The 21,830-nt window shown below is 47.3% G+C and overlaps 1 protein-coding gene across 4 annotated transcripts in view; it reads right to left on the reverse strand.

Moving 5' to 3' along the window:
• The window catches only part of MARCHF3 (membrane associated ring-CH-type finger 3), a 174,774-nt gene continuing 152,944 nt past the window's right edge, over positions 1-21,830 (reverse strand). For all 4 annotated transcript variants that reach the window (XM_053407996.1, XM_053407995.1, XM_053407994.1 and 1 more), the window contains one exon: positions 1-459. In XM_053407996.1, the coding sequence (XP_053263971.1) occupies positions 301-459 (159 nt within the window). In that variant the 3' untranslated portion in view covers positions 1-300. The remainder of the gene's footprint in view (positions 460-21,830) is intronic.

Genomic DNA, 21,830 nt, shown 5'->3' on the forward strand with positions numbered 1-21,830 from the left:
TTTTGCATTGTTTGCCATCATAGTTTAATAATCTTTAAACAACAATAAAAAAGGATTGCATCCCTAGCAATGCAGCTATCAACATGGGATTGAGGAATTTCATACAGTATCTGCTAAAGTTTAAGCAGGTTTGGCAGCTCAGCAAATATCATATGATTGCAGCATCCATGATTTCAATTCCAACAGTCGTGTCCTCTCTTCGGCGTAAAGAGTCTTGTCTTTTCATAATAACCACTATCAGGTTTGGATGGAATTAGACCCCCGCATGTAGTTCATGGCCCCAGCTCATGATTATCACAATTAAACGATTGTCTCTTTTGAGTTCCTTTTGACCGAATGCAGGCCCAGTAATGACTGCTGGTTTGAAGGGATGCTGACAGACTTTGGGATGAGGAGGATAACTCTTTGATTGGTCCGACGCCATTCATTATATAATCTACAGTGGTACCTAAAGGATACCTGCAGGAAGAACAAGGGGAAAGGGCATATTTGAGATGAGAAGAGCGAAACACGGAGAGCAAAAAAAGAAGAAGTGCATTTCATATAGTGCATCTTCACTCAGCTATAGCATTTCAAGGTCCAGCATTAATCTGAATTTATGATACGGTTTATCTCTATAGACCGTGGCATAAGTATAAGATGAACTCTAATATGACATGAGTCCCTCCATCATGAGCTTTGGTGATCCTGGAATAAGCCAGATTCTAACCCCCTTCTGAAAGGCATTTGGGCATATCCTGAGTTGACCCATAAATGACCAGAAGACAAAGACGTGCAAATTTAGTTTTCAAGTACAGTCGTACTTTGGAAGTTGAACAGAATCCATTCCGGAAATCTGTTTGACTTCCAAAACGCTCAGAAACCAAAGGGTGGCTTCTGATTGGCTGCAGGAAGCTCCTGGAGCCAATCAGAAGCCCCTTGGGAGTTCAGCTTCCAAAAATAGTTCACAAACCAGAACACACACTCCCGGGTTTGCGGCATTCGGGAGCCAAAACATTAGAGAACTGAGCTGTTCGAAAACCAAGGTACGACTGTACATGATACTCAACTCCTCAGTGAGATCTATCCCTACAATGGTAAGGTGATGTAAAGGCAGATCACCGACAAGAGATGGGCAGGTGCAGATACCATCAAAGTCTTTTGATCTTTTGTTAAGCAATCAGGAACAGGATGGCCAAAGTTGGGCAAGGTGAGAACTAGGCAGGAAAGTCTGGAAGGGATTGGGCAAATTGTCGGTCACATTCTACAGCCTCTCCCCTCTCCACTGGCATATCTTGGCAAAAAGGTATACAAAAAAACATTATATACAGGTAAAGGTGAAAAGGTAAAGGACCCCTGGATGGTTAAGTCCACTCAAAGGCAACTATGGGGTTGCGGTGCTCATCTCACTTTCAGGCTGAAGGAGCCGACATTTGTCCACAGACAGCTTTCCAGGTCATGTGGCCAGCATGACCAAACCGCTTCTGGTGCAACAGAACACTGTGACAGAAACCAGAGCACACGGAAGCACTGTTTACCTTCCCGCAACAGCAGTACCTATTTATTTACTTGCACTGGCGTGCTTTCGAACAGCTAGGTTGGCAGGAGCTGGGACAGAGCAATGGGAGCTCACTCCATTGCGGGGATTTGAACCGCCAACCTTCTGATTAACAAGCCCAAGAGGCTCAGTGGTTTAGACCACAGCACCACGAGGTTAGTTGGGTAGCTGCAACAGGACAGCACTTACCCAAGTGCTCCCCAGGACTCAGCATATTTCTGCTTCACTTAAAGGGTAGGTATACTTTCCTTCCCCCCCTTCAAGTTTATGCCCACGTTTTTGTAAGCCTTTCAGAACAGTTAGGGAATCTTCTACTCTTGAATCAAGGTGTGTATGTATCATACAGTGGTGCCTCACAAGACGAAATTAATTCGTTCCGCAAGTTTTTTCTTCTTGCGAGTTTTTCGTCTTGCGAAGCACGGTTTCCCATAGGAATGCATTGAAAAGCAATTAATGCGTTCCTATGGAGACCGCTTGCCAGGCTGGCGGTGCGGAGAAGGGCTTTTCTCCCCACCGCAAGCCTTCAGGACAGGTCCGGGAACAGAGGGGAAGGCGCGCAGCGCTTCTCCTCTGTTCCCGGGGCTTGCGGTGGGAGGAGGGTTTTTCCTCCCCACCGCCAACATTCAGAACAGCATTCTGAATGTTGGCGGTGGGAAGGAAAACCCTCCTCCCACCGCAAGTCTTCAGGACAGCCATCCGAAGGCTGGCGCGGGGAGAAGGTCTCTCCACCCCACCGCCAGCCTTCGGAGGAGCCTTCCGAAGGCTGGCGGCGGGAGGAGGTCTCTCCGCCCCACCGGCAGCCTTCCGAAGGCTGGCGGTGGGGCGGAGAGACCTCCTCCCGCCGCCAGCCTTCCGAGCAGCCTTCCGAAGGCTGGCGGTGGGGCGGAGAGACCTCCTCCCGCCGCCAGCCTTCCGAGCAGCCTTCCGAAGGCTGGCGGTGGGGTGGAGAGACCTCCTCCCGCCGCCAGCCTTCCGAGCAGCCTTCAGAAGGCTGGCGGTGGGGCGGAGAGACCTCCTCCCGCCGCCAGCCTTCCGAGCAGCCTTCCGAAGGCTGGCGGCGGGAGGAGGTCTCTCCGCCCCACCGCCAGCCTTCGGAGGAGCCTTCTGAAGGCTGGCGCGGGGAGAAGGTATGTCCGCCCCACCGCCAGCCTTCGGAGGAGCCTTCCGAAGGCTGGCGTGGGGAGAAGGTCTCTCCGCCCCACCGCCAGCCTTCGGAGGAGCCTTCCGAAGGCTGGCGCGGGGAGAAGGTTTCTCCGCCCCACCGCCAGCCTTCGGAGGAGCCTTCGGAAGGCTGGCGCGGGGAGAAGGTATGTCCGCCCCACCGCCAGCCTTCGGAGGAGCCTTCCGAAGGCTGGCGCGGGGAGAAGGTATGTCCGCCCCACCGCCAGCCTTCGGAGGAGCCTTCCGAAGGCTGGCGCGGGGAGAAGGTCTCTCCGCCCCACCGCCAGCCTTCGGAGGAGCCTTCCGAAGGCTGGCGCGGGGAGAAGGTCTCTCCGCCCCACCGCCAGCCTTCGGAGGAGGTCCGAGGACAGTGGGGAAGACGCGCTGCACTTCCCCGCTGTCCTGGAGATTTCCCTATGGGCTTTCGTCTTGCGAAGGAAGCCCATAGGGAAATTCGTTTTGCGAAGCGCATCGAAAAACGGAAAACCCTTTCGTCTAGCGGGTTTTTCGTCTTGCGAGGCGTTCGTCTTGCGGGGCACCACTGTAATTTGCTACCTGCTTAGAATGTAAGTTTGCTGTCTAAAGCAGCATCTTTATAGAATCTGTCGCTTCCATTTCATCTAATAAACCAAATGTCCTTTATTTCCTTGTGAGAGCATCCTGTGGGCATAACGTTAACACACGTCCATAACAAGCGTACACCATAACACCAGCTAAAGATCCCAAACCTCTCAGCAGTTGTGTATATGAACATACATGTGAGTCCAGGTGCGCACTCATAACAGGACCAGACCTATTAAACGTTACAGAATAAGGTTGAGGTCCAGCCATCGAGAAGCAGTTCTGAGGCTCTTGCAAGATTATAAAGAGCCACCCAGCTGTGCAATGTATAAGCTCACAGTAGGGAGGTATGATTATTTCATTAACTTATTTCCTGCCCCTCCTCTTCCCAAAGGAGCCCAGGGCCGCAAACACATCAATACTGAAAACACTGTTAATAGCATTCTAAAAAAGGGTTAAATACATTTTCTCAACCAGTGACTTCAGTGGGGCCAGGAACGATGGGTGAGATTCACTCAGCAAATCCTGTGAGTTGAAGCCCTGAGCAAAGACTTCTGCTTGCACAACAGGGCTTCCCTCCCTGTATTCCCCCCCCCAAATGGCTTGGGGGTGTTGGGGGAAGAGAGGGGAGATTTTTGCATCTGGCAAGCTAAAATGCTTGCACTGATGGGATGATTGTCTCAGAGCAACACTGAATTTCACCCAATACCTTTCAGCCACCAAATGCCTGGATGTCAGTAAGGGAGACAGATGCACTTCACTAAGGTGGGTCTCCACAAAAGGGGACCTACCACCCAATAGGCTCTGCCATGGGTCAATGCCTATTGGGCAGCCCCCAGTGATGGTACCACCAATCAAAGGTTGGTTCTATGCTCTATGTGAGGGATGGGAGATTTGGCTTTCCAGGTGATATTGGGCTCTAGCTCTCATCAGCTGCAACCAGCATGACCAATAGTCAGGGATGATGAGATTTGCAGTCCTACAATATTCCCCACCCCTGCTCTAAGTCTGTTCCAATCCCAGGTCAGCCAAAATTCTGGCAGGATGTATAGCCCAACTTAGCCCAACTTGTTCTTGTTCCATGTCCATGTATTTTAAATTATTTAATTTAACAACAACAACAACAACAACAACAACAACAACAAATTTATACCCCAGCCACTCTGGGCAGCTCCCAACAGAATATTATTATTATTAATAATAATAATAAAGAGATAAAACATCAAACATTAAAAACTTCCCTAAACAGGGCTGCCTTCAGATGTCTTCTGAAAGTCAGTTGTTTATTTCTTTGACATCTGATGGGAGGGTGTTCCACAGGTAGGGTGCCACTATTGAGAAGGCCCTCTGCCTGGTTCCTTGTAACCTCACTTCTTGCAGTGAGGGAACCGCCAGAAGGCCCTCGGAGCTGGACCTCAGCGTCCGGGCAGAATGATGGGGGTGGAGACGCTCCTTCAGGTATACTGAGCCGAGGCCATTTAGGGCTTTAAATGTCAGCACCAACACTTTGAATTGTGCTCGGAAACATACTGGGAGCCAACATAGGTCTTTCAGGACTGGTCTAATATGGTCTCAGTGGCCACTCCCAGTCACCAGTCTAGCTGCCATATTCTGGATTAATGGTTGTTTCTGGGTCAAATTCAAAGGTAGCTCCATGTAGAGCACATTGCAGTAGGACTTAGTATATTAGCTTTCTACTCCCAGTTCCACCTAACACAACCAATAAATGCGTATCAAGAAACGGAAGTACATTCAATCCATATTGTGGATTGCCACTAGGAAAAAAAATCCCCTCTGATGAGAAACAAATTTTAATTTGCTAGCAGCATCAAAATTGCTGATTATTAGATGCCAAGGGGAGGGGGGAGCTATATCCCTTGATATGATGGAAGGCTTCTAAATAACAGGGGGACCCTCCAGAAGTAGAAAACTTTCCACTTCGTAAGAATGATGGTCAACTGTTAAAATGGAGACTGACAGGCTGGAGTGGGGAGATTTTGCCAGATGTGTGGGGAAGGAATCTAAGAGAAATGAATATGGCTAAGTGGTGTCACTTGTGCCCACTGCTGCCAGTGGTCAGTGGTCACCACTGTCATTGGTCACCACTGTCATGAAACCCCCAGGTGGTGCGCCAATAGGCAATGCAGCACTCGGTTGAAAATGATTCCCCATTTTAAGCCAAAAAATAAAAATAAAAATTAAAGTGATTAGGGTTGGGTTAAAAAAAATATTCAGTGCTTGCAGCTGCTACTTCACAGTGGCCATTTGGCTTCCATGTTCACCATCATACTGATATCCTTTTGTAGGGTGGTGAACAACCACCTGGGTACAATTTAGGATGTAAAATTTTGGCTGGAAAAACCTAGTGGCGCCTCTTGAAAAAGCAGGATTTTCTCTTAAGATCACCATGCAAGCTCAAGCAAGGCTTCTCCAGGAATAGCTGCTTTGTTGAGCCAGGCTCCAAGTGGCTGCTCGTTTGTTTAAGACATTTTCACAGGATATCCTAGTTAAGCCTGACAGCTTGTTTACAACGGGTTCTTGCCTTCAGGCAATCTCCAAGTGATGTCAGCTACTGAAATTTCAGCAGCGGCCAGGACAGCTCAGCCTCGCGTTTTGCCAGCAAGCTCTCTGGGCAGCAGCTGCAACTTGCTCAAGTGTTAGAGAAGTAGTTCACAAACCCAAAACGTGAAGCCAAACCATTTCTAAATTCCCCTTTGAGTTTACTGAAACACTGTGCAGTATCATTGGTGAACTATCAGCCATTCTAGGGAGATGTAATTCTGTGCAATCTTGCTGAGGCGAGGCTCAATGAGCCAAGGAAGGATTTGCCCCTTCAATGCTTAAAAAAAACACACACCCCAGAATCTTGGATTCAAAAGCTTCCCTGTGCAGAACAGAGACGAGGTTTGTGTGTTGATCATAGAAACAATGATGAGATTCATTCAAATGGATAAACAGCAGTCTCTGTGGGAGACAGGATCTTATTTAAGGATGACGGAAAAGAGCTTCTCTGCAAATGTATGGGTCTCTGTTCTCAAAATAGTCACTTCCACTAAACTCTTAAGTTCAATGGGCTGCAGTAGTGCATTGCTTGCCCAGAGGGCAGCTTTTGATATATGCATACCCTCCCTCATACCCTCCAACATTTATCCAATGAAAATACAGTGGTACCTCTGGATACGAACCTAAGTTGTTCTGGGTGTCCATTCTTACCCCAAAACATTCACATCCAGAGGCGCGTTGTTCTGTGCAGGAGCTGCCAGTGGAAACCTTTCCTTTATTTCCAGGTTTGCCGTGTGCGTAGCCTGAAGCATTCACAAAAGGGGTGGTTCATATCCAGAGGTACCACTGTAGGGACAACCTATTCCATAACAATGATGGTGATGGTGATAATTTTATCATTTAAACCCTGCCCATCTGATTGGGTTGCCCCAGCCACTCTGGGTGGCTTCCAACAGGCAACCCTGTTTAGGGAAGTTTTTAATGTTTGATGTTTTATCGTATTTTTAATATTCTGTTGGGAGCCGCTGGGGAGTGGCTGGGGAAACCCAGTCAGATGGGCAGGGTATAAATAATAAATTACTACTACTACTACTACTACTACTACTACTACTACTACTACTTCTACAGGTTGTCTAGTTACTTATCTCCTAGGCTCGGGGGGTCACATGACTCCACACCCTCCAACATTTCTCCGATGAAAAAGTGGGACATTCCGGGATCAAATCAGAAACCAGGATGGCTTCTAAAAATCTGGGTCTGTCCCTGGAAAAAAGGGACCCTTGGAAGGTCTGTGCTAGGGACAAAGTAACGTAAAAAAACCCCTTTTAATGGCATGGTACCCAAATACCATAAATAACCACACCCGTAGTATGGCTATTAACAAATATTGGTTTTCTCTAGCATACCCTCCAACATTTCTCCGATGAAAATAGGGACATCCCATTCCACAATGATAATTTTACTATTTATGCCCCACACATCTTACTGGGTTGCCCACTCTGGGCAGCTTCCAACATATATAAAAACATAATAAAACATTAAAACACCTTCCCTATACAGGATTGCCTTCTGATGCCTCGGGGGTTCATACCATCCAACATTTCTCCAATGAAAATAGGGACAGCCTAAGAAAAAGCAGGACATTCCAGGATCAAATTGGAAACCGGGATGGATTCTCTAAATTAGGGACATCCCTGGATAATAGGGACACTTGGAGGATCTGCTATGGTAACCATTCCTCTAGGCGTTGCCATTACAAAACTCAGAAATGTCCTGAGCAAGTCCTGTGACGCGGCAGCTAAAAAAGCCAATGCAATTCTGGGCTGCATCAATAGGCGTATAGCATCTAGATCAAGAGAAGTAATAGTGCCACTGTATTCTGCTCTGGTCAGACCTCACCTGGAGTACTGTGTCCAGTTCTGGGCGCCACAGTTCAAGAAGGACACTGACAAACTGGAACGTGTCCAGAGGAGGGCAACCAAAATGGTCAAAGGCCTGGAAACGATGCCTTATGAGGAACGGCTAAGGGAGCTGGGCATGTTTAGCTTGGAGAAGAGGAGGTTAAGGGGTGATATGATAGCCATGTTCAAATATATAAAAGGATGTCACATAGAGGAGGGAGAAAGGTTGTTTTCTGCTGCTCCAGAGAAGCGGACACGGAGCAATGGATCCAAACTGCAGGAAAGAAGATTCCACCTAAACATTAGGAAGAACTTCCTGACAGTAAGAGCTGTTCGACAGTGGAATTTGCTGCCAAGGAGTGTGGTGGAGTCTCCTTCTTTGGAGGTCTTTAAGCAGAGGCTTGACAACCATATGTCAGGAGTGCTCTGATGGTGTTTCCTGCTTGGCAGGGGGTTGGACCCGATGGCCCTTGTGGTCTCTTCCAACTCTATGATTCTATGATTCATTTGGCCTCAACCTATCTGTGGGTATCTCAAAGCCAAAATTAAATGGGTGCCACTGGGTGGCAAAGTTTAATCAAGCACCCATGGATTCAGCTATCCTCTTGTGATCCAACTGGCACATGGAATGCTTCTCTTTGGCCAGTAGTCAGTTGTGGCAGCCAAAAGCACTGCAAGGCAGCAAATGGACTGCAACTATTAGAAACAGAAAAGCCAGCACATTTTGGAAGCTAGCAGACTGAGGTCACTACCAAACTTAAAGTTTGGCTAGCTACTTTCTGTGATTATTTGGCCGTGTGTGCGATTAGGCAGCGTGGATTATCGGAGCTGCACTCATGTCTTTCCTGCCGAAGAGTTTTTAATGGGCTAAAAATAAGCACCATACAACATTTGAAACCAAAGTGCTCAGGGAATATTACAGTTGAATGTTATGAGCGTTTGTCCGAGCAAAGGAACAATTAGATTCGCCTATAATGATCACTGTGTAGTTTGGGGTCACCTGCTGGGCCATTGTGAGTGAATCTAAGAACAATGATCTAGTGTCAATACTTTTAAGCAACAGGACCTAATGAAGCACACTGAAATATCAAAACTCGGCATGCTGCCGGGCAGAAATTGAGATAGGGCTTGAAAACATCTATATAGCATCCCAGGAGGTTAGTTGTACCGAGCCTTGTCGGTGAGAACGTGGTGCTGATAACGTCAAAGTCATAGGTTTGAGCCCTGTATGGGCATATATTCCTGCATTGCAGGGGGCTAGACTAAAATATCAGGGGTCAGCAAACTTTTTCAGCAGGGGGCCGGTCCACAGTCCCTCAGACCTTGTGGCGGGCCAGACTATATTTTTTGGGGGGGAAATGAACAAATTCCTATGCCCCACAAATAACCCCGAGATGCATTTTAAATAAAAGCACACATTCTACTCATGTAAAAACACCAGGCAGGCCCCACAAATAACCCAGAGATGTATTTTAAATAAAAGGACACATTCTACTCATGTAAAAAACACGCTGATTCCCGGACCGTCCTCGGGCCAGATTTAGAAGGCGATTGGGCTGGATCTGGCGCCCGGGCCTTAGTTTGCCTACCCATGGACTAGATGATCCATGGGATCCCTTTCAACTATGATTCTATGACTTTGGGGCAACTATGTTGACCCATTAGGGGTTCAGCTGGCAAGCAGACCAGAATTGCCTCCCATCTCAATAGTGAAGACCCCTATAACAGATCAAGGCAGGTCATTCCATACTCTGCTCAACAGTGCCTTACAGAACAAGACACATACAGTTGTACTTTGGATCTTGAACGCCTTGTGGCTTGAATGTTTTGGCTCCTGAACGCCACAAACCCGGAAGTGAGTGTTCCAGTTTGCGAACAATCTTTGGAAGCTGAACGTCCAATGTGGCTTCTGATTGAGTGCAGGAAGCTCCTGCAGCCAATCGGAAGCCGTGCCTTGGTTGTCAAATGTTTTCGGAAGTTGAACCAACTTCCGGGACGGATTCCGTTTGGCAACCAAGGTATGACTGTACTTGAATGCGAGGGTTGGTTTGCCTGTAGGGCAGCCTCTAGACTGGACAGAGAGCCAGCTGAAAGTAAGGCTCAGATTTGTACCATCTCCCATTATGTACAGAACCTTTAATGTGAACCACAGCCTTTATGCTTGGGCCTAACAACATCTGTGCCCTATCTTTTCATGGATGAATCATGCCGGCTGCCCCACTATGCACTAAAACTTCCATGTGCAGTGGAACGCAGGAAGTTGTCATACATGGAGTCGGGCAACGGGTCCATCTAGCTCATAATGGTCTGCGCACTAGTAATGGTTCTCCAGGATTTCAGCCAAGGGAAAGTCCCAGCCCCAAGGGTGTGGCATGGGGAAGGGGGCCACAGGGGCGGTTGCCCCAGGCACAAAATTTCAACACCGGGCGCCGCCTCAATACAGCTACATGCTTCCGTCTCTGGGCTCCACTGAAAACAACTTCTCAATGAGAACCAGGAATGACCTCTCCAGACAATACGACTCTTCTTTTCTTAACCCTGCACCTGTGATCTCCTGGGTGATGTGGACACCTTAGGCAGTTGCGTGTGCATGCATACTCCATCCATTTCCTTCCTACCCTGCTTCAGTGCAGCCCCGGGCACTGGTAACCCCTGCTACGCCACTGCCCAGCCCTACCAGGAAATGTTAGGCATTGAATCTGGGCCTTTTCTGCATGCAAGGAAGATGCTCTACCACTGAGCTATGCAGCCATTCAGTGGGGGAAGTGTGTGAGTTTGCAGCTTCCTCCAGCGCATAGGCCACATGCTCGGGCCACGTGTCGCATAGTTTCCTATGGAACTTGTTCCCATTATATATGTTTAGCACTACAGTGTACAAGTCCTCTGTATACACACTGTGTCCTCTTATTATATTGCCAGCTTTGTGTTCCAACAGTTATGTATGTTCCCTATTAAATTGAGCCCCTGCTGATACACAACGAAAATCTGAAATCTCTTCCTCGCCTGAACTGGAGAGCACATTGCCTCATTAATAAAGCCCCCTCCTGTTGGACTTAATAGAATAGGAATGGAATCAGATCTCCCACGTGGCAGCAAAGACAAGCTATAGGTTACCATGCAATTGATAATTTATTAGAAGTACACTCATCTATCTAGTATTCGTATCAGGCTTATGACCACGATATATAAAAATGGGAAACAATGCAAAAAATATATGCAGCTTATAGATATTTTGTTCCTGACTGAAAAATACTTTAACAAAAACAATCTCATGAGTTATTTTAAGATGCAAATTTTTTCTTAGGAGTTGCACTGATAAATAGTTGTTAGCATTCGCAGTTAAAATGCATATTCACCTGAGCAGCGATTAAGCATATTCACGGTGCAAGTTAAATACTGTGTTTCAGGAAAGAACTCCTCCTACATCACTCCAAGTCACTAGCAGCAATTTGGGAGACATAATAAAAAATAGGAAGCTTTCAGGGCCCAGAGAAAGAGCGGCCTGCACACTATAGTTAAAATGTCAACTTAAGATGACATTTACAGTCCATGGAGTGCAGCAAAGAAGCAGATGAACATTACTGGAAAATAGAAACCATCCGTGATAAAAGTGTTAATATGCTCTGTATGCTCTTAATGTGCACAGAGTAATAGTTCCACAGCCCTTTTCTTTGAACAGCTATTTTCTGGAGAGAAGAGAATCCGTTATGAAAGGCTGACCACCATGTAAATGCTTATTAAAGGAATATAATATACTAGAGAAATATGAAAAAGATCTGTATTAAAAAGAGGTATTACTTTCCCTCCTTTGTTACTTGCCTGTTTTTTCAGGGTCTATATGTGTTGTGTTGTGTTGTGTTGTGTTGTGTGTGTGTAGTTCAAACTTGAAAGTTGAACAGCTTAGTTCCCAAACATTTTGGCTCCTGAACATCAAAACGAGGAAGTGAGTGTTCCGGTTTGTGAACTATTTTTGGAACCTGAATGTCCAACAGGGCTTCTGCGGCTTCCGATTGGCTGCAGGAGCTTGGCTGGAGGGTTGGCTCTGCTATTAGCGGGGGCACGATCTATGGGGTCCGGAGGGCTGAGGATCCCCCAATTGTTTGTGTGTGTGTGTGTGTGTGTGTGTGTATACAATGGTACCTCGGGTTAAGTACTTAATTCGTTCCGAAGGTCCGTACTTAACCTGAAACGGTTCTTAACCTGAAGCACCACTTTAACTAATGGGGCCTCCTGCTGCCACTGCCGCGCCGCCGGAGCACAATTTCTGTTCTCATCCTGAAGCAAAGTTCTTAACCTGAAGCACTATTTCTGAGTTAGTGGAGTCTGTAACCTGAAGCGTATGTAACCCGAGGTACCACTGTGTGTGTGTGTGTGTGTGTGTGTATAATTTAGTTTTACAAATTAAAATTTACATTCAAAATCATGAATTATGAAAAAATAAACGATTCAACCAAATCTCTGGATTCCCTGCCCACCCCTCCATGGGTTCCGTCGATAGTCCTCTTCCGCTGCATATTTTAAGTCACTCCAATTTTTAAATATCCCATATATCCCTAGTTACATTACAAGTGTTATTCAAATCCTGCTAAAGAGCTCCGCTGTGTACAGTGGTCTCCAAGGTAAGTTATAAATTCCCCCCATTCTTTATTGAAATTCTGTTCTTTCTGGTTTCTGATTTTCCCAGTCATTTTTGCCATCTCCACGTAGTCCATCAGTTTGGTCTGCCATCCCTCTCTGGTGGGAACTTCTTCTTCCTTAGGACCCTCCAAATTTTAAGCAGAGAGATGGGCCTCCTCAATATTCCTTGGCCTATGACAGGCCTCGCCAGCCCCCCCCCACCGGCTATGACAGGCCCTACCGGGCTCCACCAGTGGCTGGCCCCATCAGACCTCCTCCTGCCACATGACGTCAATTATGTGCACGGGCCCCCCCCAAAGTTGGGAGGAACCCATCTCCTGTGGGTATGAGGCAAAGTGATGCAGGTGCAGATATTGGGGGACGGAGCCTTCTATGCCATGGGGCCCATCCTAGGCCCCCTAAGCTAGCCTACTGCCCTCAAGCGAGGAGGTTGTGGGGTGCTGTCACAGCAGCTGTGATGAAGCAAGATTCAGTTGCCAGCCTGATAGGATCCTGTACATGGAAATGGCGAGATAAGTGGTACCATCATGCCCATCATCTCAGGCAGGCCAGCCCTGGCAGACGGCACTGTTTTATTTTAAGAGATTCTGCGTCTCCACAAAAACCTTTCATATTTTGTCTGGGATCCTTAATCCACCCCATTCAGAGTCCCCGAGGTGAACAGCAGCTCTTAGCACCACTTGATATAAGGCAATTACAGAAATGGTGATTGCAGAATTTTCCATCCCTCTTAAGAGCCTGCTATTTTAGGGCATCGCAAGTATGATCTGCATTAAAATGTTGCAGCGAAGAGTGTTCTTGTTCATTGTTCCAGGCAGTCAGACCACACCCTCCTCCAAGACAATCCATTCCACTTCTCCCTCCATTTTCTATGTGCCCCCCTTCAAAATAAAACCACTCCATGGTTACTGAGCACATTCAGTTCTCAATGAGCTGTTTTCCGCACGCAGAATGATCACCCCCCTTTTAAAGGAGAGGTTAATTTCTGCAAACTTTAGGATTCCTGCAAGGCAGAAAATACCACCTGCTTGTGTGCAGATGGTGTCAATTTAGCTGCATAATATTTGTTTATAACCCTTTCCCTTTGTATTTAGAGGTTCTATTCCTCCCTCAGCTTGGCAGAAAGTGAAAATAGTTGTTTCCAGGAAAGCTGCCATTGTCTCACAGCTATATGGGTACTGAAGTGACAATAACTAATACCACAGCTTCCTTCCCTGAAAACCTTTGCTGGTTGCAGAGATAAGGCTGTTGTGTCGCAAGCTGCTGTCGTGTTTAGGTGTTGAGATTTCCTTAAGGGAGGGTGGACCAGGTCAAACTGAAGGCTATAAAGATTTCTGCAGCGTCACAAACTGGCAGAGGGAACAGGGCACCAGCCACCCATTGATTTATGTTGAGCATTATGAACGCTAGACAACACAAAGAAATAGCAGCCCGTCTAAAATTAAACGGTTTAACTTATGCAGAGGTTGCACAGCTGACAGGCACCAATTTCTTTTGGCTAGTTTGGAACATTTATTTCATTTACTTGGTCTTAAGGTAAATGCCAAAGATGCAGTTTTTGAAAATCAGACAGGAAAGGACTTGAAAAGCAGAGCAGGAAAAGTACAGAGCAAGTGAAACTAAATATGCACCATATATATATATATATATATATATATATATATATATATATATTGTTCACTCCAGTGGTTTCCTAACTGGGGGCAGTCAAAGAGCTACGCACATGGCATTTCTTTAGAAAGTTACATATTTGGAGGGGACCGAAGCAAATCAGGTTTCAAATCATTTGGTTTACTGACTGGAGGAGACTGCTTGCACTGTAATCAGAAAGCCGGTGACTTTCAAAGGCTGGAACAGATAACAAACAGTGGGGTGGCAGCAACAGAAAAATGTTAGTGTGAAATTGCAGACTATGAAATTGGGGAGGCAGATGGAGGCAAAAGAAAATAAGGTCAGAATTACACCTGGTAAGAGTCTTACAGCACAACCCAATAATAATAATAATAATAATAATAATGGTGATGTAAGGTAAAGGACCCCTGGACGGTTAAGTTCCGTCAAAAGTGACTATGGGGTTGCGGCGCTAATCTCGCTTTCAGGCCGAGTGAGCCGGCATCTGTCTGCAGACAGCTTTCCGGGTCATGTGGCCAGAATGACTGAACCACTTCTGGCACCACGGGACACCGTGACAGAAACCAGAGCACACAGAAATATCGTTTACCTTCCCACCGCAGTGGTACCTATTTATCTACTTGCATTGGCCTGCTTTCGAACTGCTAGGTTGGCAGGAGCTGGGACAGAGCAAGAGGAGCTCACCCCGTTGCGGGGATTCAAACCGCCGACCTTACAATCGGCAAGCCCAAGAGGCTCGGTGGTTTAGACCACAGCGCCATCCGCGTCCATAATAATAATAATAATAAAAGTAAATCCCTCCTCATCTGACTGGGCTGCTCCAGCCACTATGTGCAGCTTCCAACATATACAAAAACTTCCCTATACAGGGCTGGCTTCAGGTTGTCTAGTTACTTAGCTCCTTGACATCTGAGGGGTGGGTGCCACTACCAAGAAGGCCCTCTGCCTGATTCCCTGTAACTTCACCTCTATCAGCTGATTGTCTAATTTTTCAATGTGAGATACTTTCATTAGTTTATTGTTTACAGGACTACATTTGTTACATCTTCTGTTAGTGAATTACACAACATGTTTTGATGCCAGGAGCCACTTTGAAGATGGTTTACTATGGAAAGGCAGCATTCAAAGAAGCAACGATAGTGATAAGTTTTAAAGGTTGGATTTTCTGAGATATGGGGGGGAGAGTAGAGAAGAAGTGGAGTTGTGTTAATGACATTGAACGGATGCTCTGTAAAAGGCGAGTGGAACTCACTGTGGCTATTCTCCAGTAAGAGCCCAATGTAAAAGCTGCCAGAGTCTTCTGGCACCTTAAAGGCAAAACAGATTTATTGTCACATAAGCTTTTGTAGACTAAAGCTCACTTAAGCAGATATATGAAGTGTCATTCTCATTTGGCGGTGGGGGGGGGGGGAATGTGAACGGTGGTCCAAAAGATCACGAAACGCAAGAGGCACAGTCACAGAATGTCAGACTGTATCTCTCACTGCATGACCTTTTGGTCCTGCTGCTTACAATTTTCTTTGTAGCTCTCTCTCTCTCTCTGTAATTTCTCTCTCTCTGACAACTGAGGATAAGACTCCATGCATTTTTGAAAGCTTATGGCACACTAAATCTGCTAGACTTGTAGATATGCCCATAAAAATCACTAGCCTGTCCCCCCCAAATGCTAGCCAACTAAGAGACTTGTCACCTACATTCTCATCCTTCACAGCCAGTGTAAAAGAAGAAGAAGAAGAAGAGTTTGGATTTGATATCCCGCCTTTCACTCCCTTTAAGGAGTCTCAAAGCGGCTAACATTCTCCTTTCCCTTCCTCCCCCACAACAAACACTCTGACTACACAAACAAATACTGACTACTCAACTTGCGCTGGGTAGGATGACAGATGAGAGACACATCACTCTACATCCTGTTTGCCATTTCCATGCTGGTCATGGAAGAACTTTACTCCCTTGATGGCTAGCACAGAAACCAGGTGAGCTTCTGGGGGAGTTATGGAGATTCTTCTTCTTTGGCGATCACTTGTAGCCGAGTAAGATTGTCTTCCATAAACACGGTTTTAACAATGAGTCCGTAAGTGACTGTGGAGGCCAATGCTGGAACCACACGTCCTTCCACAGTGTTGATCACGGTGTGGATTTGCAAAGCATGCCTTCCTCAGCATGTTTCTCCCTTGCGTCCTGAGTTCAAGTGTCTTCAAAGCTCATGACATCTTTGGTAAAGGCTGTTCTCCAATTGGAGCGCTTGCAGGCAAGTGTTTCGCAGTTGTTGGTGTTTATACTACATTTTTTTTAGATTTGCCTTGAGACAGTCTTTAAACCTCTTTTGTTGACCACCAGCATTATGCTTTCCATTTTTAAGTTCGGAATAGAGTAGTTGCTTTGGAAGATGATAATCAGGCATCCGCACAACATGACCAGTCCAACGAAGTTGATGTTGAAGAATCATTGCTTCAACTCTGGTGATCTTTGCTTCTTCCAGTACACTGGCATTAGTTTGCCTGTCTTCCCAAGTGATGTGTAAAATTGTTCAGAGACACCATTGATGGAATCTTTCGAGGAGTTGGAGATGGCGTTTATAAGTGGTCCATGTTTCACAAGCATAAAGTAAGGTTGGTAGTACAATAGCTTTGTAAGCAAGCATTTTGGTTTCCCTGCGAATGTCCCGGTCCTCAAACACTCTGCACTTCAATTGGGAGAAAGCCCCACTCACAGAGCTCAGGCAATGCTGGATTTTCAGCATCAATGTCAGCCCTTGTGGAAAGATAACTGCCCAGGTAGGAGACGTGATTGACATTTTCCAATGTTACACCATTGAGTTGGATTTGTGGTGGTGCAGAGGGGTTATTTTGTACTTGTTGGTGCAGCACTTTGGTTTTGGAGATATCTGTGTCTCCGTCCACTAACCCACTCTTACTGCATGGAATTCCCAAGGCTACTTTAAGATGCCGTAATATTTTTCATTCACAAAACTCAAAATATCTATTTAATGCAGGGATGGGAAATCTCAGGCCCAGGGCCTGAATGGGGCCCTCTGTTCATTCTTTGGGACTCTTCACGCCACAGCCTCCTTGAGAGCTTCTGCCTGGCTGGAATGTGTCCTTGAACTATGATGATGCCCACTTGCTTCCCTGAATAGAGGCCGGGGAGATATGCGTCTGTACAGAAACTTCTGACATTTGCGTGGCTCAAAATGTAGGCTTTTGTGCACAGGTAAGAGTCACGACTGTTGGTCCACCTGCCTCTCGCTCTGCCCACCAAAGAGATCCAGTCCCCGCATGAGGGAATGCACCCAAAAAAGGACCCCACCCTCGATTTAGTGTGTCAACAGGTTAGTTATTGCACTGCTGAAAACCTGAACATAGATGGAACTCACTTGTTTCCATTACTACAACTTCGATTATTACAACAAGCAGGAGGGGAGGGTGCATGGAGGAGCAGATCAGGTACTGCAAAATTTCAGGTAAGGAGAAGCAATTTCAGGGATGTCAGTTTTTGCCTTTCACATCAGGGTATTTCAGATGTGATGTACACACAGTTTAAACTTGCTATCTCATAGTAACACACACACAAAAGTGCAAGTATTGCAAGTGCAACTTCGAAAGCACTTCTACTTCCATGTGAAAATGCCTGTGGGGTGCTGAACTCAGACTCTCATCTGCTGCAACCAACATGCCTAATGGTTAGGGCTGAGGGGGAGCTGGAGTTCAGAGAACCAGTGTGGTGTAGTGGTTAAGAGCGGTAGACTCGTAATCTGGTGAACCGGGTTCACGTCTCTGCTCCTCCACATGCAGCTGCTGGGTGACCTTGGGCCAGTCACACTTCTTTGAAGTCTCTCAGCCCCACTCACCTCACAGAGTGTTTGTTGTGGGGGAGGAAGGGAAAGGAGAATGTTAGCCGCTTTGAGACTCCTTCAGGTAGTGATAAAGCGAGGTATCAAATCCAAACTCCTCCTCTTCTTCTTCTTCTTCTTCTTAACACCCGGAGGACCAGAGGTTTCTCCATCCTCATCCCTGCTTTACAAGCTACTCCTTTCCCCAAATCCATGTACCACAATAAGACATCTTCCAGGCAAGAGAATTCAGTGCAATTCCTCCATGCCTGTGCATCAGACTGGCAGTCCCCTGGAAACAGATAAGGCCAACTTGACGTATTCATGTATTCTGTCTCCAACGAACTTGTGATCGAGCTGCCAACCTTTCCCACAGATTAGAGGAGCAAGTTCAGTCAGTGACACCAAGTCACAGATGTCTAGACGAGGAAACCAGATTGTATTTTTAAAAGTGCTAGAACTCAAATTAGTGCAGTAAAACCCCCCACAAAACCACCCTTTCAACACTGTAACAACATTATCGTTGTCTAACCTACAGTGTTAAGCTAACAGCTTCAGACTTGTTATTTCTGAACATCACTGAGCCTTGGAAAACGTTGACTTTTTGGCACTCCATATCAAAGGAATGAGAATGGTTCAGTTCTTTTCCACTGTAGTTCGTTCAGTGCATTCCAGATTGCTCCTGCCCAGGGTCAACAGAAGACCTATTTAGGGAGACTGAGAAAGGTCTTGTGAGCTTCTTGTCCTGAGGCAAGTTCAGCTGTCTTGCAGAATTTGCATTAGAATAAGAAAGCACACTTGTCGCAAGCGTTTTCTTCCAACACCCACTAACTGAGGAAAGGAATGTATGCTGGGTGGGATCCCTATACTCCAGATTTTAGTTTGCATTTAGCTGATATGAAAAGGTATTGTTCTGTAGGAGGGAAGCATCCACCTCTCCTTCGCATGTTCGCATCAGAAGCTGAAGCGCCCTGCCTCTTCAGCCTATTTTTCCAAGTCCATTAAACTTCTCCCTTCTCTAATTAGAGTTTGCCCAAAGTTCCTATGTTTAGAGGCTAACTTTACATCGCTCAGGTGCCAAAATCCCAAAGGAGCAGAAAATACTATTGATGTATGGGAGCACGGCTGCATGGATGTTATTGGCCCAGAGATGGAAAGAAGATAAAGTCCCTACCAGAGAAGAATGGTGGATGACGTTAATGGACTACGCTGAAATGGCTAAAATGACCAGAAGGGTCAGAAATCAGGAAGACCAAAATTTTAACAAGGAACGGGGAAAATTTATAACTTATCTTAAAGTGTGGAGTTTGGAACTGACAGGGTCAAAACTCCGTGGTGTCCTGTATCTGGGAGGAGGAGGAGCTTGTCGCAGAGTAGTGAGTCACAGCGTCTCTCTGCTTTCAGACTTGCTTTCGCTTCTGCCTGAGCAGCAGCTCAGCTCAGAGGCTGCGTGTGTGCTTTTGGAGCACGGCTGAGAATGTCACCAAGTTCCGATGGAGTGTGACTAATTTATGGCTTGTAAATAAACGCTTCTAGAGATAAGAACCGAACTGTCTCTGGACTTGATTTATCCCTCATCTCACACGGACACAGGACCGCTGCTACTCTGCTCTCCTGCCAGGTCAGCTTCCAAGCAGAGCCACGCAAGGGAAGCGTGACTGGACGCAGGGGTTTTATTTTCCCGCAAAGGTTATGGCGGTACGTGTTTCCTGACAAGTGTGAGAAGGGAGAAGGCTGCCAGCGGTGAGTTGCTGTCATCTCCTGCCAGGAAGGGCAGTGGGAGGATGCTGGAGAGCGGAGCCAAGAGCCAAGAGGGACGGCTGCTTCGAGAGTCCGGCTTGCTGGCAAACTTGTGAGTACGCTGAAGCCCCGGGGGGAGGAAGAATGGCTGCTGCACAGGCACAGCAGAGCCAAGAGAGCTACCCCGGTGAGAGACTGAATGGGGCCAACTGGGAGGCCTGGTCAAGAAGAGCAAGGGGGTGGTTTGTGGCCACAGGGCTCTGGAGTCCAGTCCAGAAGGAGCCGGCCCCACCCATGCAAGCTACTGCTCTGCTGAGTGAGAGAGAGCAGAGAGAGCTCTGCCTCTTGAAAGCAAGTGTGGACGCTTTGCTGTTGCCCCACCTGGAGGGCGTTAAATCGGCTCAGGCCGCCTGGCAGGTGCTGAGGAGTCTGTGCGAAAGCTCAGCAGGAGCCAAGGGCCGGGAGGAAGCCGAGGGCCAAGGGAGCAAGCCCTGGGTCGCGTGGCAGGCACTGAAGACGGCATGTCAGGCCGAAGTGGGAGCCAGACCAGAGGGGGCTGTTCCGGGAAGCTGTTTCTCTGCTTCGACACGTCTGTGTGATGGACTGTGTGCTGGAGAGCAGCTGAGAGCTGTGAAAGAGGGCACAGGCTGCACCCCAGGAAGGAGTGGGGGGGCAGGCCAGGCAGGCCATTCCAAGAGCTCTGAGAAAGCGAAAGGCTTCGAAAGTTGTTTGTGCTTTGAGGCGACGTCCAACAGCGCTGGGCAGCATCTGCTAGAGGCCCAGGCTGCCAAGGACACCGGCTGGCGTGGAATGTCAACAAAGCAGGTTCCCAAGGCCGGTTCCCAGCAAAGACGTGGGAAAGCAGCAGGCCAGGAGAAAAACAAAGACAAGGCGTCTTATCACCTCACAGCTGCGATGGTGTCTCTGAGAAAAGGCAAAAGCCTCAGTCGGGGGGAGGCTGTGGCCATGGCAACCGATGGGAGTGCGAGCAACGCCACGGCATCTTTGGAAAACAGCCAGAGACACTCTTTATCTCTCGTGGTCGATTCGGGAGCTTCGCATTGCCTAGTGACCTCTAGAGGGCTCCTGAGGAACTGCAAGACAGTTAAAATTGGACGCTATGTTACCTTAGCAGATGGGTCTCAAAGACCACTGACTGAATCTGGGTTTCTTTACTGTTCTTTTATAGATCATTGGGTGCAAGCTTATGTGGTTCCAGAGCTTGCCCACTCTCTTTTAAGTGTGCCAGCTCTTATGGCTGCTGGGTTCGATGTTCTGTTCTCTAACAATTTGTGTTCCTTCTACAGGGATGGGAAGAAGATCTACAGTGTCCAGAGAAGAGACAGGCTCTTTCTGGTGGAGATGCCCATTGAAGATGGGGCTGGTGGGAAAATGGGGCTGGTGGAAAATGGGGCTAGTGGAGAGTCCATTGACGATGCCCAAGGGCAGTGTGCTAATGTCCCACCACACCATGATTGTATACACTTATGGCACAGGAGATTTGGGCACGTAGGGTGGTCATATTTGAGGAAGGCCACAGGCAACACCATTGGGTGTAAGTTCAAAGCATGTGACAAATACCTAGATTGTCAAGCCTGTAAGCAATCAAAGGTCACAACATGCTCATACCCCAGGTCAGAAAGGAGAACCAGTAAACCCTTTGAACTTGTCCATGCAGATTTGTCGGGCCCCATGCCGACACCTTCGTTAGCTGGATCTAAATGGGTTTTGCTTCTGGTTGACGATTTTTCTAAACATTCTTGGGTTTTTGCGCTGCAACAGAAGTCAGAGGCAGCTGCATTGATCAGGGATTGGATCACAGCGGTAGAGCTACGGTTCTCTACCAAGGTGATTTCCTTTCAATCTGATCGGGGGGGGGAGTTCACAGGTTCTGCGCTGCAATCGTTCTTCAGGCAGAAGGGTATCAGTCATCGACTGACGGCCCCCCACTCTCCGCAACAGAATGGGGTTGCAGAGAGAAAATTTCGCACGCTACAGGAGTCAGCGAATGCTATGTTGGCAGACTCGGGTTTGCCACAGCGCTTTTGGGCTGAGAGTTATAAAACAGCATGTTTCCTGCAGAACAGGGTGTTCAATTCCAGTGTAGGGGACACACCGTACTTTCTGCTTCACCGGAAGCAGCCTAAAGTGGGTTTTCTGCGCACTTTTGGGTCTACGGCTTGGGTTCTCATTCCAAAGGCCATGCGCAGAAAAGGTGAGCCAAGGTCTAGGAAGATGATCTTTGTAGGCTATGAGCCGGGTTCAAAGGCGTGGCGCTTCGCATACCCTACTGGCAACCAGTCCAAGCTGCTTATTAGCGGCAGTGCTG

This window comes from Podarcis raffonei, chromosome 11, assembly GCF_027172205.1.
Source record: "Podarcis raffonei isolate rPodRaf1 chromosome 11, rPodRaf1.pri, whole genome shotgun sequence".
Classification (NCBI taxonomy): Eukaryota; Metazoa; Chordata; class Lepidosauria; order Squamata; family Lacertidae; genus Podarcis; species Podarcis raffonei.